Genomic DNA, 18,673 nt, shown 5'->3' with positions numbered 1-18,673 from the left:
GACAGAAGATTTTGTTTTGTTTTGTTTTGTTTGAGAAAGACTCACTCTGTCACTCAGGCTGGAGTGCAGTGAGATCTCAGCTCACTGCAGCCTTGACCTCCTGGGCGACCTCCTGGGCTCAAGTGATTCTCCCAACTCAGCCTCCTGAATAGCTGGGGCTACAGGTATGCACCACCATTCCCGGCTAATTTTTTGTATATTTTGTAGAGAACAGGTTTCACCATGTTGCCCAAGCTGGTCTCAAACTCCCGGGCTCAAGCCATCTACTCACCTTGACCTTCCAAAGTACTGGGATTACAGATGTGAGGCACTGTGCCTGGCCTGGTAGGAGGATTAACAAAAAAAAAAAAAAAAAAAATTCCAGGCCGGACATAGTGGCTCACACCTGTAATACCAGCACTTTGAAAGGCTGAGGCGGGAGGATCACTTGAACCCAGGAGACTAGACTGGACAACATAGTGAAAGCCCATCTCTACAAAATACAAAAATTATCTGGGCATGGTGGTGCAGACCTATAGTACCAGCTAGTCTGGAGGCTGAAGTGGGAGGCTCTCTTGAGCCTGCGAGGTAGAGGCTGGAGCAAGCTGTGATCCCGCCATGCCCTCTAGCCTGGGTGACAGAGTGATACTCTGTTTCAGAACTAAGAAAAAATTCCAGAGACGTGAAAAAACTGAAATGGAAGAGGCAGGTGGGGTTTTTGTTGTTGTTGTTGCTGCTTTTGTTTTTGTTTTTTGACGGGGTCTCCTTCTGTCGCCCAGGCTGGAGTGCAGTGGCGTGATCCTGGCTCACTGCAACCTCCATCTCCCAGGTGGAAGAGACTCTCCTGCCTCAGCCTCCCGAGTAGCTGGGAACCGCAGGTCTGCACCACCATGTCCAGCTAATTTTTTGTATTTTGTAGGACTAAAGGCATGCGCCACCATGCCTGGCTAATTTTTTTGTATTTTTAGTAGAGAAGGGGTTTCACCATGTTAGCCAGGCTGGTCTCAAACTCTTGACCTCAGGCAATCTGCCCGCCTCGGCCTCCCAAAGTGCTGGGATTACAGGTGTGAGCCACCGCGCCCAGTCAGCAGGTGGTTGTTTTGACACAGAGTAGGGGGTTTGGTGAGAGGCTAGGGAGGAGGAACAAAAACGACTTTGGGCCAAGCCTCAGTGACTGTGGAAATGTACTTTTAAGAGAAATAAGAAGGTGGCAGGAACAGCTGGTTTAATTTAGAATGGGGGTGGGAGAGTGAGGTTGGATTTAAATAGTCTCAGGTGCAGGCAAGACTAGCCAGCTGGGAATGTCCAGCAGGCAGCTGAAAACCTAGCGGTGATTACACAACAGCTTGGGCAATGTTTTTAAAACAATATTATTTGGCCAGGCACGGTAATCTCAACACTTTGGGAGGCCGAGGTGGGCGAATCACAAGGTCAGGAGTTTGAGACCAGCCTGGCAAACATGGTGAAACCCCATCTCTACTACAAATACAAAAATTAGCCGGGCATGGTGGTGCGTGCCTTCAGTCCCAGCTACTCAGGAGGCCGAGGCAGGGGAGTCGCTGAACCTGGGAGGTGGAGGTTGCAGTGAGCCGAGATTGTGCCACTGCACTCCAGCCTGCAACAGAGCAAGACTCCATCTGAAATAAATAAATAAATAAAACAATATATTTATTTGAATAGGTCATACTGCCACATTTGGTAAAGTGAAAATTAATTCCCCTTCCTATCTCTAGTTGCCAATTTTCTCTCTACAGAGGTAACCATTGTTTGTGGAAAAATCCACTCAAACTGTGTTTTCTTTCTTTTTTTTTTTTTGAGACCGAGATTCGCTCTTGTTGCCCAGGCTGGAGTGCAATTGTGTGATCTTGGCTTACCACAACCTCTGCCTCCCGGGTTCAAGCGATTCTCCTGCCTCAGCCTCCTGTGTAGCTGGGATTACAGACATGCGCCACCATGCCCAGCTAATTTTGCATTTTTAGTAGAGACGGGGTTTCTCCATGTTGGTCAGGCTGGTCTTGAACTTCTGACCTCTGGTGATCTGCCTGCCTCAGCCTTCCAAAGTGCTGGGATTACAGGCGTGAGCCACTGCGGTGGGCCAAATGTGTTTTTTTCTTTTTTCTTTCTTTCTTTCTTTTTTTTTTTTTTTGAGACAGAGTCTCACTCTGTCGCCCAGGCTGGAGTGCAGTGGCACGATCTCGGCTCACAGCAAGCTCCACCTCCCAGGTTCATGCCATTCTCCTGCCTCAGCCTCCTGAGTAGGTGAGCTACAGGCACCTGTCACGATGCCCAGCTAATTTTTTTGTATTTTTAGTAGAGGCGGGGTTTCACTGTGTTAGTCAGGATGGTCTTGATCTCCTGATCTTGTGATCCACCCACCTCGGTTTCCCAAAGTGCTGGGATTACAGGCGTGAACCACCACGCCCGGCCCAAATGTGTTTTTTTCTAATCTCTCATTCAACAACAATAAACACAGAAGACTTCTGTGATTAAAAGGGTGTGGGTTTTTCCTCACACACCAATTAAGCAATCAGTTCTGCAACAGACACCAGCTGGGTGTCTCCCAATTCAGTGCTGACACCGTCTACCTGGAGGTAGCATCAGATCCCACAGGTGGAAGGCCCAGTCCCCAAGATTGCCCACCACTGCAGACCCCAGTCCCAAGTCTAGGTTTCTGGAACTTGTGACTTGCTGGCTTCAAGTTGAGGTTTTCACAACCACCTCTTTTGGTTCAATCAATTTGCTAGAGTGGTTCGAAGAACTCAGGGAAACATTTATGTTTATCATTTATTATAAAGGATATTACAAAGGACACAGATGAAGAGACGCATAGGACAATATCTGGGGAAAGGGATGAGGAACTTCCAGGCCCTCTCTGGGCGTGCCACCCTCCAGGAACCTCCATGTGTTCACCTATCAGGAGGCTTCCCAAACCCTGTCTTATTAGGCCTTTTATGGAGACTTCATTGGATAGTCATGATTAACAACCATGAAGAAATGTGATTGGACAGAAAGGGTGTGATCTAACACTAATAGACTCAGAGGGAAACCCAGCAAGACCTGTCCAGATTCTTCTTGGCCTCTCTGTGCGGCATTCTTTCCTCCAGGATATGGAGAGGACCTCTTCTCAAACGTGGGCATGGGGTCTTATGACCTATAGTCCAACAGGGTAGGCCACAGAATTTCTTTTTCTTTTTTTCTTTTTTTTTTTTTTGAGACAGAGTCTTGCTCTGTCACCCAGGCTGGAGTGCAGTGGTGCAATCTCGGCTCACTGTAACCTCCGCCTCCCAGGTTCAAGTGATTCTCCTGCCTCAGCCTCCCGAGTAGCTGGGACCACAGGCGCCCACCACCACGCCTGGCTCTTTTTTGTATTTTTAGTAGAGATGGGGTTTCACCATATTGGCCAGGCTGGTCTCGAACTCCTGACCTTGTGATCCTCCCACCTCGGCCTCCGAAAGTGCTGGGATTATAGGCGTAAGCCACCGTGACTGGCCACAGAGTTTCTTTATCACCAGTTCCAAGACAGAATGGTGGGGGAAGATTCCTGCCTTAGGAGAAAAAGCAGCAGGTGAAGGGAGGGCAGGAGAGGATCAAAGAGATTCTGTTTCCTGAGGTTGCTTCTGAGGCCTAAAGGCGCCCAACATAACAAGACCTATGGGAGTTATGAGTCAGGAACCATGGAACCATGGATGAAAATCCGTATCTATATCTATCTATAAAATCACACACTGTTTTCCAGTTTCTTGAGTATTAGAGATATTCTGTACACTTGTGATTTAATGTCCCCAGGAGATGTCTGTATTTTTATTTAAGGACTAGAGAAGACGTGTGTATATCTGAGACAAAAGGAAAAGAACAGGGGGAGAGACTGAAGAAGTAAATGAAAGAGGAGCTACTAACTGGGCGTGATAGCACATGCCTGTGTAATGCCAGCTACTTGGGAGGCTGAGACAGGAGGATCGCTTGAGCTCAGCTTGGGCAACAAAGCAAGACCCTGTCTCAATTATTTATAAAAAGAAGAATTACTGAAGCAAGTCCTTAGAGGAGGTGGGAGAGAGAGAATCAGTGTAGTGTGGGCATATGCTTTAGCAAGAAGGTTTGACCCTATTCAGAGCTAGGAAGGGTAGGTTGATGGCAACAGAGATTTCTGATGCAGTATCCCTTAGGAGGCCCAAGTTCCTTGGCTTTGTGGTAGCAGAAATGTGTGTAGAGAAGACGATGGCTCAAGCAGGATGCAGAAAAGATGTCAAAGAGTCACAGTGGACACTAGGAAATGTCACAGAACTGTCAGATCCAAAAATCAATTCACAAAGGTTTATTTTGATGATTTATAAAGGAAACATTGCCATAGCAATTTAAAGCTATTTACAAATTTAAACATAAATTTACATAAATGTATTCACATCACATTAATCAGTTTTAAAATATTACAGGTAGTGTTGAACAGAAAACATAAGCGAAGTTTTAAGCCACATAGGTGCTCTGAAAGCATGCTCAACAACCACAACCACTGGAGGATGGTCCACTGGAAAAATATGATTTCAGGAACCAGAAGTAAAGATGATTACCCTAGTCTCAGGTGATGTGGCCTTTAAAAGTCACTTTAACTTTAAATTGCAACCACAAACTTCGATGAAGACAGACTGAACAAACAGTGAGAATTAGTTTTTAAAAAAATTCTCCTGCAGCTTAAAAAACACAGAACAGGCTGGGCACAGTGGCTCATGCCTGTAGTCTCAACACTTTGTGAGGCCGAGGCAGGAGGATCGCTTGAAGCCAGGAGTTCAAAACCAGCCTGGGCAACAAAACGAGACCCCATCTCTACAAAATACAAACAAACAAAACACAGCACTTAGAAATGTATACTGTGGTCCATGTGAGAGTAGATTTAAACTAGGATGATCTTATTTGTGATGGACTGGGCATCGCACTTTTCTTTTTTATTTTTTTTTTGAGATGGAGTCTTGCTCCATCGCCCAGGCTGGAGTGCAGTGGTGCGACCTTGGCTCACTGCAACCTCCACCTCCTGGGTTCAAGTGATTCTCCTACCTCAGCCTCCTGAGTATCTGGGATTACAGGCGCCCGCAACCACGCCCAGCTAATTGTTTGTATTTTTAGTAGAGACGGGGTTTCACCATGCTGGCCAGGCTGGTCTTGAACTCCTGATCTTGTGATTCGACCACCTCGGCTTCCCAAAGTATTGGGATTACAGGCGTGAGCCACCATGCCCGGCCGCTTTGCACTTTTCTTTTGCAGGTTGCATGCCAGCCGATATTCCTCTGTGCTGGGAAGGGAAAGTCTGAGGATGTATCAAGACCACAGCAGTGGATCTCACTGCTCCTGCCTACTCAGGGCTTTACCTACACATTAATAGCCCCTCAGAGGAAAGGCACCAGCCGAAGAGTCGACACTGGCTCTGGGCTTGGATGCTGCCTCTGATAAATGCTGAGCACTCTGACCCTGAAGCCAGGGAGGGAGTGCCTGGCAGCTGCCTGGGTACACTCCCCTCAGTCTAGTTGCCAGGCCAAATTATACAGTGGATGGCAGCTCCACGGAGATGCTAAAGTTTGAGATCTAAGTGTCAGAGAGACCTGACAATTTTTATGAGGAAAGTGAACAACAGGTGTTTATCAATACCTGAGAATTATCATCTAGTTTAATTAAGCAAAGGTATTCAGAGCTCTGTTTCAGCTCATTCCCTTAAGTATGGCCCTAAAAAATCAACGGAACTCTCCTACTTCATGTTGCCCGACTTGCAGGCAGGTATGTGAACCTAAAGTAGAAGTCCTAGCATATATATTATTCACAATTAAACACGGTTCATTTTATTAATCTGGCAACTAGTGATACTTCATGATTACAGGCCTTAAAAATCTAATACAAGTACAATTAAAAAGACATAGAATGCTTACACAATACCGAAGGCACTTTGAGGTTACATGATAAATAAAAATACATTAATAGAGGCAGGATTATTTATTGGTTCCTTCAGTGTCTGTGTCCATGGTGATCATCGAGGGCCCAGTTTTGTACTTCACCTTTGGCGAATAGTGTAAAGAAAATGGCACCAAAAACATTAATAGCAGCAGCAATATAGAACACGGTTTGCCATTCTCCAACAGTGTTCTGTACAGAAAGAAAAAAATGCAAGTGAAATAAAATTTTGTTTGTAGTTCACTTCATTAAAAAGATGATGTCACAAGACTGTTAAAACAGCCACATTATTCATAAAAGCCCCATCCCTGAAACAACCCAAATGTCCACCAGCAGTAGGTCAGTGGTATAGTTGTTCAATGGAATACGGTACAGCAATGAGAATGGGCTACAACATCATAAATACAGCTCACAAACAAAATGTGAAGCAAAAGAAGCCAGACAAAAAGGGTACATACTAAATGATTCCATTTATATAAAGCTCAAAGTCGGACCATACTAATCTATGGGGTTAAAAGTTGGGAGAGTGGTTCCTCTTGCTGAGGGTGAAGAAAGAATAGCAGGAAGTGGTACCTGGGATCTTACTGAGGGAGGTAATACTCTGTTTCTTGATTGGGTGCTGGTTACACAGCTGTATTAACTTTGTGGAAATTCATCTAGCTGTACACTTTAGATTTGTGCATTTATTTATTTTTGTTTTTATTTTTGAGACAGAGTCTCACTCTGTCACCCAGGCTGGAATGCAGTGGCGCAATCTCGGCTCACTGCAGCCTCCACTTTCTGGGCTGAGGCGGTTCTCCCAACTCAGCTTTCCAAGGAGCTGGGATTAAAGGTGCATGCTACCATGCCTGGCTAATTTTCTTTGCTTTTTTTTTTTTTTTTTTTTTCAGTAGAGATGGGGTTTTGTCATGTTTCCCAGGCTGGTCTTGAACTCCTGGGCTCAAATGGTCTGCTCGCCTCAGCCTCCCACAGTGATGGTATTACAGCTGTGAGCCACCACGTCTGGCCTAGATTTGTGCATTTAAAAAAAGTTATACTTCAATAAAAAGTTTACTGAAGATAGATAGATATACTTCAATAAAAAGTATACTGGTATGTCCCGGAATCATGCCTGACTAACACTAACACTAAGAAAGTTTTAGCCTGTGCACGGTCTCCCAGGGTCTTAGGTGAAAGGTGTCAGGTGGATCAAGTAAATATGGTTAAGATGAACTCAAGTTCCGCTCTGAGGATCTGCGACATCAGAGAGAGGCCTGGCAAGTATAAAAGATCTTGAATGGCACATAAAGCAGGATATAACATGGGATCTGTCAGTAAGACAACTGTTCAGTGTATAATCCAATCCTGTGGCATAAAAGTATCAGACAGTTATCCAAATTTCTGGGTCATGTGACTACCTTTAACAACCATTTTTTGGATTTTTTCAATTTTAGTCTAACCAGAGTGGTGACTATATTTGCAGCATTAAAAAACACACACACACACACACACGGCTGGGCGCCGTGGCTCCTGCCTGTAATCCCAGCACTTTGGGAGGCCAAGGTGGGTGGATCACGAGGTCAGATCGAGACCATCCTGGCTAACACGGTGAAACCCTGTCTCTCTCTATATTAAAAATATAAAAAACGAGCCGGGCATGGTGGCCAGCGCCTGTAGTCCCAGCTACTCCAGAGGCTGAGGCAGGAGAATGGCGTGAACCCGGGAGGCGGAGCTTGCAGTGAGCCGAGATTGCACCACTGCACTCCAGCCTGGGCAAAAGAGCGAGACTCCATCCAAAAAAAAAAAAAAAAAACAACAAAAAAACTGGCTGGGTGTGGTGGCTCATGCCTGTAATCCCTGCACTTTGGGAGGCCAAGGTGGCTGGATCACCTGAGGTCAGGAGTTCAAGGCCAGTGTGGCCAACATGGCGAGTCCCTGTCTCTACTAAAAATACAAAAATTAGCCAGGTGTGGTGGCAGGCGCCTGTAATCCCAGTTACTCAGGAGGCTGAGGCAGGAGAATTGCTTGAACCTAGGAGGCGGAGGTTGCGGTGAGCTGAGGTCATGCTATTGCACTCCAGCTTGGGGAACAAGAGCGAAACTCTGTCTCAAAAAAACAAAACAAAACAAAAAAAACCAGGCTGGGCGCAGTGGCTCATGCCTGTAATCCCAGCACTTTGGGAGGCCGAGGTGGGCAGATCACGACATCAGGAGATCGAGACCATCCTGGCTAACAGGGTGAAACCCCGTCTCTACTAAAAATACAAAAAATTAGACAGGTGTGTTGGCCGGTGCCTGTAATCCCAGCTACCTGGGAGGCCAAGGCAGGAGAATGGCGTGAACCCAGGAAGTGGAGTTTGCAGTGAGCCGAGATTGTGCCATTGCACTCCAGCCTGGGCAACAGAGTGAGACTCTGTCTCACAAAAAACAAACAAACAAACAAACAAGTAGACCAGGCATGGTGGATGCCTGTAATCCCAGCACTTTGGGAGGCCGAGGTAGGTGGATACCTTGAGCCCAGGAGTTTGAGACCAGCGTAGGCGAGGTGGTGAAACCCCATCTCTACAAAAAATGGAAAAATTAGCCGGACATGATGGTGCACACCTGCAGTCCTAGCTACTTGGGAGGCTGAGGTAAGAAGATCACCTGAGCCTGGGGAGGTTGAGGCTGCAGTGAGCCATGATTGCGCCACCACACTCTAGTCTGGGCGATGGAGACCCTGTCTCAAAAAACAAACAAAACCAAACAAGCAGTAGAACTAGCAATGAGGAGGTGAAAGAGAAGGCACTGGGAAGCCAGTAGGAGGTCATTTATTTGGGAAAACAGGAGAAACATGCAGAAAGAAACACCCTGTGGTGGTTATACTTGTCTGAGATGAATGCATTTTAGTGAAAAAAAGTCTTAATTACTCATCTTAAATTCTGCTGAGCAATCAGTCAATAATTACATCTTATACCAGAAAAATGTTAGAAACAGCTTCTTAGGATTACTAAGACAAAGCTGCCCTGTGTGGTCTCTGGGATAAAATAATACTTCAGTGTTATCTGAAGGCAATGAGTGAACTTAAAATCAATCATTGTACTAGAAGTCTCACACAGCTCCTAGTTTGTTTTTTAACAAAAATTCCACCAGTTTTTGGAGAATACTGTTTTGTTTATAACAACATCAAACCTCAGACACACTTTGAATTTTAATTATTGCATTATTTATTTATATGCTGACTCATGCCACAAAGTTTTTGAGGCAGTGCTCATTCCATAAAGTAAGAAATTACAGGCTAGGTGCGGTGGCTCACGCCTGATATCCCAGCACTTTGGGAGGCTGAGGCGGGTGGATCATTTGAGGTCAGGAGTTCGAGACCAGCCTGGCCAACATGGTGAAACCTCACCTGTATTAAAAATACAAAAATTAGCCGGGTGTGGTGGCACTTGCCTGTAGTACTAGCTACTTGGGAGGCTGAGGCAGGAGAATCGTTTGAACCCGGGAGGCGAAGGTTGCAGTGAGCTGAGATCACGCCACTGCCCTCCAACCTGGGGGACAAGTGAGACTTCGTCTCAAAAAAAAAAAAAAAGAAATTACAATTGTGAAGGCAAGTGTGTGCTTTTCTTTTTTTAAAATAATAAACTTTAGAGTTTTCTTTGGCCAGGTGCGGTGGCTCAGTCCTGTAATCCCAGCACTTTGGGAGGCTGAGGCAGGCGGATCACCTGAGGTTGGGAGTTCGAAACCAGCCTGACCAACATGGAGAAGCTCCATCTCTATTAAAAATACAAAATTAGCTGGGTGTGGTGGCGCAGGCCTGTGATCCCAGCTATTTGGGAGGCTGAGGCAGGAGAATCGCTGGAACCCGGGAGGCAGAGTTTATGGTGAGCTGAGATCGCGCCATTGCACTCCAGCCTGGGCAACAAGAGTGAAACTCCGTCTCAAAAAACACACACACAAACCAAAAACAAAAATTAGCCGGGCATGGTGGTGGGTGCCTGTAGTCCCAGCTACTCAGGAGGCTGAGGCAGGAGAATCACTTGAACTTGGGAGGCAGAGGTTGCAGTGAGCTGAGACTGCACCACTGTACTCCAAACTGTGTAACAGAGTGCAACTCCATCTCGAAAATAAAATAAAATAAAATAAAATAAGTTTTATTTTATTTATTTTTTTGAGACAGGGTCTCCTGCTCTCACCCAGGCTGGAGTGCAGAGGCGTGATCATAGCTCACTACAGCCTCAAACCCCTGGGCTCATGCATCCTCCTGCTTTAGCCTTCTAAGTAGCTGGGACTACAGGTGCAAACCACACCCAGCTAAAACAGTGATATCTTTTTAACAGCATTAAACAAATGCTATAACATATCCCAAATCAAGCGCAGTTCCCACTTGTAAACATAAAAGACTTTAATCAGGAATCCCTATTTCCCTAGCAGAAGCGCTGGCATTATCAGTAAGTGAAACTAACACATGGTAGTGTGCTGACTTAGGTTCTGGTGTTGCCACCCCACTCCATGAGGACAAGGATAATGTTAAACATTTTGGACATGTCTATACTGAGACACAGAACTTTAGAAAAAGCATTTCTACAACATTCCTTTTTATTAAGTGAGAGGAAATAGTAACAGGGAGGTACTGCATCACTTAAGGAATTAGAACGGTAGATATGGAGAAGAAATAGGAACACTATTTGTGGGGAACATATATATGTCTGAAATCAGTATATTTGGTAATAAGAAAGTCTGTAAGTATGTCCTGGAATTCTTTTTTTTTTTTTTTTGAGAAGGAGTGTCATTGTGTTGCCAGACTGGAGTGCAGTGGTGATCTCGGCTCACTGCAACCTCCGCCTCCTGGGTTCGAGCAATTCTCATGCCTCAGCCTCCTGAGTAGCTGGGACTACAGAAGCCTGCCACCACACCCGGCTAATTTTTGTATTTTTAGTAGAGACAGGGTTTCACCATGTTGGCCAGGATGGTCTTGATCTCCTGACTCTGTGATCTGCCCGTCTCAGCCTCCCAAAGTGCTGGGATTATAGGCGTGAACCACTGCGCCCGGCCGTATGTCCTGAAATTCTAAGGATTACACATGGCGTTAATTTTATCACAGAGACAAAACAGAAAATTACCTCTTTCAGAGGTTTGAGTTAGCCTCTTAAAGAATACCTTATATACCTTTTTTGAAGGTTAGAAAATCAAAGTTGAAAGGGGCCTTTGAGGCCTTATTTATTTATTTATTTTGAGACAGAGTTTTGCTCTTGTCACCCAGGCTGGAATGCAATGGCATGATCTCAGCTCACTGCAACCTCCCCCTCCCAGGTTCAAGCGATTCTTCTGCCTGAGCCTCCTGAGTAGCTGGGATTATAGGTGCAAGCCACAAAGTCCGGCTACTTTTTTGTATTTTTAGTAGAGATGGGGTTTCACCATGTTGGCCAGGCTGGTCTCACACTCCTGACCTCAGGTGATCTGCCCGCCTCAGCCTCCCAAAGTGCTGGGATTATAGGTGTGAGCCACTGTGCCTGGCCATGTATCTAGCATATTAATAAGCACCTAAGAAATGCCTGTTGAATAAATGTTTGACTGTTTCAGGGGTTACTAACCCTTAAGGTGGCTCATTCCATAAAGTAACAGCTTTGAACAAAGAATTTTCCCAGTGTCTCTTTATAACTTCTCTCAATCTGTCTTTGTGGAACTGCTGAGAATAAGTTTCCATCTTACATTTAGTAGCCTTTCAAATATGTGAAGACACCTTTTATGTCTTCCCAAATTTTCTGGTCCTCTAAACATTCTCGGTTATTTCAACTTTTCCTCATTAATTCTCACATGATTTCCTGATACCTCGCCTTCATGGGCCTACTTTTTGAATAATTTTACACTGTCAATTTTTATTTGTTCAAATCAAAAACAAAAATTATTTGTCTAGTATAATATCACAACTTTTTCTGAGATGGGATCTCACTCTGTCACCCAGGCTGGAGTGCAATGGCATGGTCTCGGTTTACTGCAACCTCTGCCTCCCAGGTTCAAGGGATTCTCCCGCCTCAGCTTCCTGAGTAGGGGACTACAGGCACGTGCCACCACACCTGGCTAATTTTTGTATTTTGAGTAGAGAAGGGGTTTCACCATGTTGGCGAGGCTGGTGTTGAACTCCTGACCTCGTGATCCGCCTGCCTCGGCCTCCCAAAGTGCTGGGATTACAGGCATAAGCCACCACGTCCCGCCAATATCAAAACTTTTAACTACTTGTGTGGTTTCAGCTACGTCTTCATTTGACTTAGTTCTATTGTTCTGTCTAAAATCCAAAAAGTGTTCTTTGAAAATATACTTTCCCATCCATTAAGGCATTTAGCTTTTTGTTGCTAAAAAGAATTTCATAAGAACATTTAGAATTTTACACTTAATTAAAATACACTGAACTTTGACGCAGATGTGCAGCTCCAAAACCTTTCCAGTTTACAAGCAAATTATCTACTTACATCAGGGGTCAGACTTTTAGCAATGACGGGCCCAATCATTCCTGGAATAGTGGCAAATGTATTTGTGATGCCCAGGAGGATACCAGCATACCTGTAGAAACATTTTCATAGAAGTTTATTATTGTGCTACACATTTAAACAGCTTCATTCTTTCCTTCTTCTTTTTTTTCGAGACAGTCTCACTCTGTGGCCCAGGCTGGAGGGCAGTGGCATGATCTCAGCTCACTGCAGCCTCTGCCTCCCGGGTTCAAGCGTGCCTTAGCCTCCTGAGTAGCGGGGACTACAGGCATGCACCATCATGCTGGGCTAGTTTTGTATTTTTAGTAGAGCCGGGGTTTCACCATGTTGGCCAGGCTGGTCTCGAGCTCCTGACCTCAAGTGATCTGCCTGCCTCAGCCTCCCAAAGTGCTGGGATTACAAGTGTGAGCCACCGCGCCTGGCCGCTTCTTTCAATAGACAGCTATTCTGCTCCAGGTTGTGTTCTTGTGAAATTTTATGTCTAAATAAAATGTCCTATTGAAATGGGATTTTATATTCAGCTGGTGAAAAACTTGCATTTCAATAGTTAAGTAGCATTTTAACATTACATAGAGGAACACAGCCATGGAAATAACCCCTTTTGTAACAATATAGGAAAGTTCTGAGATATCATTTTCATACAGAAAGCATGGCATGTCTAGCTTAAAGTTTTTTAAGTTAAAAAAAAGTTTATTTCCTGATTTGAAAATTCAATTGTAGGGCCGGGCGCGGTGGCTCAAGCCTGTAATCCCAGCACTTTGGGAGGCCGAGACGGGTGGATCACGAGGTCAGGAGATCGAGACCATCCTGGCTAACACAGTGAAACCCCGTCTCTACTACAAATACAAAAAAAAATTAGCCGGGCATGGTGGCGGCGCCTGTAGTCCCAGCTACTCGGGAGGCTGAGGCAGGAGAATGGCGGGAACCCGGGAGGCGGAGCTTGCAGTGAGCCGAGATCGCGCCACTGCACTCCAGCCTGGGCGACAGAGCGAGACTCCGCCTCAAAAAAAAAAAAAAAAAAAAAAAAAAGAAAATTCAATTGTAATTAATTTTTGAAAATTAATAAGAAAAAAGAAAAAATAAGTAAAATTACCTATAATCCTATAATTCTTCCTCATAGAGATAATCAACATTAACATTTTTGTAATATCCTAATTATTTTTTGCTATCTCTATATATTTCGAGTATATTATTATAGACATGAGATCATATAAAACATACAATTTACTTGTTCCATTAATTTGCTTTTTTTTTGAGATGGAGTCTCTGTTGCCCAGGCTGGAGTACAGTGGCGCATTCTCGGCTCATTGCAACCTCTGCCTCCCGGGTTCAAGTGATTCTTCTGTTTCAGCTTCCTGAGTAGCTGGGACTACACGCGCGTGCCATGTGGGTCAGGCTGGTCTTGAACTCCTGATCTCAGGTGATCCACCTGCCTCAGCCTCCCAAAGTGCTGGGATTACAGGTGTGAGCCACTGTACCTGGCCCAATCATTCATTTTTTAAATTGCTGCCTCTTTTTTTTTTTGGAGACAGAGTTTCGCTTTTGTTGCCCAGATTGGAGTGCAATGGCATGATCTCAGCTCACTGCAACTTCCACCTCCCCGGTTCAAGTGATTCTCCTGCCTCAGCCTCCTGAGTAGCTGGGATTACAGGCATGCACCACCATACCTGGGTAATTTTGTATTTTTAGTAGAAACGGGGTTTCACCATGTTGGTCAGGCTGGTCTCGAACTCCTGACCTCAGGTGATCCGCCCACCTCGGCCTTCCATAGTGCTGGGATTATAGGTGTAACCACTGCACCCGGCCTAAAATTGCTGTCTCTTTACTAGGATGTTTGTCCTGTATATATTCATGAATTCTGGACTGTGAAGATTGTATCTCTTAGGTATCGTTTTGCATAATTTTATACCTCCTGTATTTCCTGTACACTGATAGTTTCTAGACTCTAAATCCTAGGGCGTTCATTAGATTTAGGTTTAATGTTTTTGGTAAAACAAACAAACAAATAAAAAAAAACACTTAAAGGTGGTGGAGGAGTTCAGTTAAAAAAAATTCTGCTTAACTAGTTTGGTTATGTATAAAGATCACAAAGTTTTATGTTCAAGACTTGTGCATACACACAGCACTATAACAAAACCATGAGGCACAGATCTTTTTGGCTTATCCCCTTTAGGGAGTGTATCTAAATTAACCAAACTTGGCAGAGCCTCTCTTTTTTTTTTTTTCTTTTTAAACCATTAACACCTTGGCAGTAAGAGGAGTCAACTGCAATGCTGCCAGCCTTTCCAGTGACAGATATTAAGTGCAGACGAATGCCGTGAAATTCTAAATGTCAGCAACAAGAAGCTCATTCAAGTACTTATATTTCACTTGGCCAGGACAGGCCATGAAAGATTGATGACTACTTGGAAGAAAACAAGTTGTATGGACTCAGTCTGGAGTCTGTGCTGTTGGAATACTATTGGAATTAATAGCTGAAAATCTATCTAATTCCCATGAATCCGGGCAACAAAATTACCATAGAAAAATCTCTATTTTGGGGCCAGGTGTGGTGGTGCATGCCTGTAATCCCAGCATTTTGGGAGGCCGAGGTGGGTGAATTGCTTGAGCCCAGGAGTTTGAGACCAGCCTGGGCAACATGGTAAAACCCTCTCTCTACAAAAAATAAAAAAACACACACAAAAATTAGCTGGGTGTGGTGGCTCATGCTGTAGACCCGCTACTCAGGAGGCTGAGGTGGGAGGATTGCAGGAGGATTGCTTTAGACTGCAGTGAGCCATGATCTTGCTACTGCACTCCAGCCTGGGTGACAGGGGGTGACCCTGTCTCAAAAAATAATAAATTAATAAAATAAAATCTCTATTTCAGTCTATAGAAGTAAAGGCCTATAAAATCCAAGTACACATTTATATGTTAATAGGAATATTATTTATTGGAAAACCTTGTATCTATTTACTTTTTATTGGAAAACCTTATATCAGACATGTTTATAAGGGTTTTATATATCATATTATATCATTTTAATTATAAAATCAACCCCATGAGGTACGATTATTTTCATTTTATTTTTTAAATTTTAAAATTTTATTAATTTTTTTAGAGATGGGGTCTTGCTATATTGCCCAGCCAGGTCTTGAACTGCTGGGTCCAAGTGATCATCCTACCTTGGCCTTCCAAAGTCTTGGGATTACAGGTGAGAGCCACTGCAACCAGCTGGATTATCTTCATTTTACAGATGAAAAAAACCCATAAAATGTCACCCAATTTGTCTGATTCTGAATCAGTACTTAATACTATAATGTTATAATCTACAATGCTACCTTGTTAAAAAAACAAAACAAAACAAAAAAAACAGTAATCACTGAACCCAATCTGTAGGAAAGATAAATTTTCTCATGCTTCACTTTTCACCACAAGCCCTGGTGTTGAATGCTTGTTTATGGTCCTCGAATGCTCCTGTTCTAACTCGTAGAGTGTTACACTGAATGGGCCCAACTATGAAAAACGTAAGATATGTAACCCCCAATAAGATACGTAGCCATGTAGCCAAGACTCCGGCAACTAGAAATAACTGGTGTGCTTTGAACCAAGAAATCCCAGTTGGAAAAGAGAAACTAAAAAGCTCATCTGAAGAGCTGAATCAAAATATAAGAAAGTTATCCTTTGAGCTAGAACTGCAAGGTTTAAACACACACACACACACACACACTCTCTAAGGGAGATAAATAATTTCGATTTTGGGCTGAACCCAAGAGGCGGAGGTTGTGGTGAGCCGAGATCGCAGCATTGCACTCCAGCCTGGGCAACAAGAGCGAAACTCCGTCTCAAAAACAAAACGAAACAAACAACAAATAATAATAATACTTTTGACTTTGATGAGATTTATTTATTTATTTTATTTTTTTGAGACTGAGGTTTGCTCTGTAGCCCAGGCTGGAGTGCAGTAGCGCAATCTCTGCTCACTGCAACCTCCGAACTACCGGGTTCAAGCAATTCTCATGCTTCAGCTTCCTGAGTAGCTGGAATTATAGTTGCCCACCACCACACCTAGATAATTTTTTAGTTTTAGTAGAGATGGGGTTTCACCATGTTGGCCAGGCTGGTCTGGAGCTCCTGACCTCAAACGATCCACCCGCCTCAGCCTCCCAAAGTGCGGGGATTACAGGCGTGAGCCGCCACGCCTGGCCTACTTCCATTTGAATAGTTGTGTCTCAGTCAGCTGAGAGCAAGTACAGCAGTCCTCATTATCTGAAGCATAAAGGCACTTGCTTACCATCCTCCTAACTGCTACAACTATTTGCTGGCATCATTTATGTTACTAAAACTGTTTAGCTTCTTATAATATCTAGATAAATGTCTTTTTTGGCTTATAAGACTCATAAGATTTCAGGGTGGGACCTGGGTCTTTAAGATGTAGACTTCAACCATCCACCTGATGCTTGAAGCTCAGGCACAGGATTCCACCTGCTGCCTGTCCAGCATTATACTTCATGACATGAAGCACCATCCTCCAGGCCAGCTTAAGCTTACACAGATGCCAGCAGGAATCATGTTACTTTCATGTTTGTGTCTTCAACATCTGGTACAGTGCCTGGCACAGTGTTTCTCAAATGACTAGATCCGTTAGTCAGCATGCTATTACACTGAAATTTAGTAGTGACAAATTTATCTAATTGTACATCCAATTCATCTTTCTCCACCTTGTCCAAAAGGGTATCTATCATAGGAGACCTGGCTGAAGTCCTGACATATCAAATCTACTATATTTTCTTTATTCTATTAGGCTAAAAATTACACTGAGAAATTAGACCGTTTTGCCATTTTGGCTCTTAGTGACCCAGTGGTGGCTCTTTAGTGGTCAGCATTTTCCTTTCTGAAAGCACATCAATCATCACTTTAATATTTTACTTGGATTGATCTGTAACCCTGGTCACCACACCTGACTCAAAGTTAGCCAGAAAACAATTACATTTATTGCATTATATGCAAATACATTTATTGCATTAGGAGCAAAGTGTTCTGTGTGTGCTCTATTTAATCTTCACAATGATCTTACTAGGTAGGTACCATGGATATTTGGTTTTTTTTTTTCTATTTTCATCCTTTGACAATAGTGCTAATTTTCTTTCTTTTTTTTGAGATGGAGTTTCACTCTTATCACCCAGGCTGGAGTGCCATGGCTCACCGCAACCTCCACCTCCCAGGTTCAAGTGCTTTTCTGCCTCATCCTTCCAAGTAGCTGGGATTACAGGTCCTACCACCCCACCTAGCTAATTTTGTATTTTTAGTAGAGACACAGTTTCACCATGTTGGCCAGGCTGGTCTTGAACTCCTGACCTCAGGTGATCTGCCCGCCTTGGTCTCCCAAAATGATGGGATAACAGGCATGAGCCATTGCACCTGGCCAATCAGAGCTCCAATTTTTATCCGATGATCCAATTTTCTTTCATTGCCAGTTCAAGAGAGCAGGGTTGGGGGCCCTCATCAGATTCCAGAGATTCTGACAAGACTTCAGGAACCTGATGAATCCTAAGCTACCTTTCAGATTTATTAAATGGAGTGGGTGACTTACCACCTTCTTCTGGCTGGATGGCTGCTGAACCAATTTTATGTTCCTTATAATTTTTTTTTTTTTTGAGATGGAGTCTCACTTTGTCACCCAGGCTGGAGCACAGTGGCGCAATCTCGGCTCACAGCAAACTCCACCTCCCAGGTTCAAGCAATTCTCCTGCCTCAGCCTCCTGAGTAGCTAGGATTATAGGTGTGTGCTACCATGCCCAGCTAATTTTTGTATTTTTAGTAGAGACAAGGTTTCATCATGTTGGCCAGGCTGATCTCGAACTCCTGACCTCAGGTGATCCACCCGCCTCAGCCTCCCAAAGTGTTGGGATTACAGGCGTGAGCCACCGTGCCTGGCTCAAAAATGACTCATGTTTATTCACATCTTCATGTGTTATAGTGGAGGTTACCGATGGATTCCTCAGCATCCATTCCCACTCTCCACCTCCATCTGTGTAGCAATAATGACGTCTGAGGGGCACTGACCCTTTGACCTCTAACTTTTGGGGTAGGTGCTGATTTTCCTAAAGTCACATGACATTCTCTTGGCCATTGGGGTTGGTTCATGTGACTCAGTTTGGGTCAACCAAAATGAAGCCCAGGACTTATTTCCATGGTTGAGAGAGGAAAAGATCTTTTTCTTTCTGTTTGATGTGAATGAAGAAGCATGTAGTCGGCCGGGCGCGGTGGCTCAAGCCTGTAATCCCAGCACTTTGGGAGGCGGAGGCGGGCGGATCACGAGGTCAGGAGATCGAGACC

At 44.2% G+C, this 18,673-nt stretch overlaps 1 protein-coding gene across 4 annotated transcripts in view; it reads right to left on the bottom strand.

Moving 5' to 3' along the window:
* Positions 1 to 4,276: 4,276 nt before the first annotated feature.
* SLC17A5 (solute carrier family 17 member 5) overlaps positions 4,277 to 18,673 on the bottom strand; it is a 60,076-nt gene continuing 45,679 nt past the window's right edge. For 3 of the 4 annotated variants that reach the window (XM_009205537.4, XM_009205534.4, XM_009205533.4), the window contains 2 exons: positions 12,338 to 12,428; positions 4,277 to 6,102 (listed from right to left, as the gene is read on the bottom strand). In XM_009205537.4, coding sequence (XP_009203801.1) covers positions 5,965 to 6,102; positions 12,338 to 12,428 — 229 coding nt within the window. In that variant the 3' untranslated portion in view covers positions 4,277 to 5,964. 4 annotated transcript variants of the gene reach the window in all.

This window comes from Papio anubis, chromosome 6 (assembly GCF_008728515.1).
Source record: "Papio anubis isolate 15944 chromosome 6, Panubis1.0, whole genome shotgun sequence".
Classification (NCBI taxonomy): Eukaryota; Metazoa; Chordata; class Mammalia; order Primates; family Cercopithecidae; genus Papio; species Papio anubis.
This window is presented reverse-complemented; position numbering and strand designations above follow the sequence as displayed.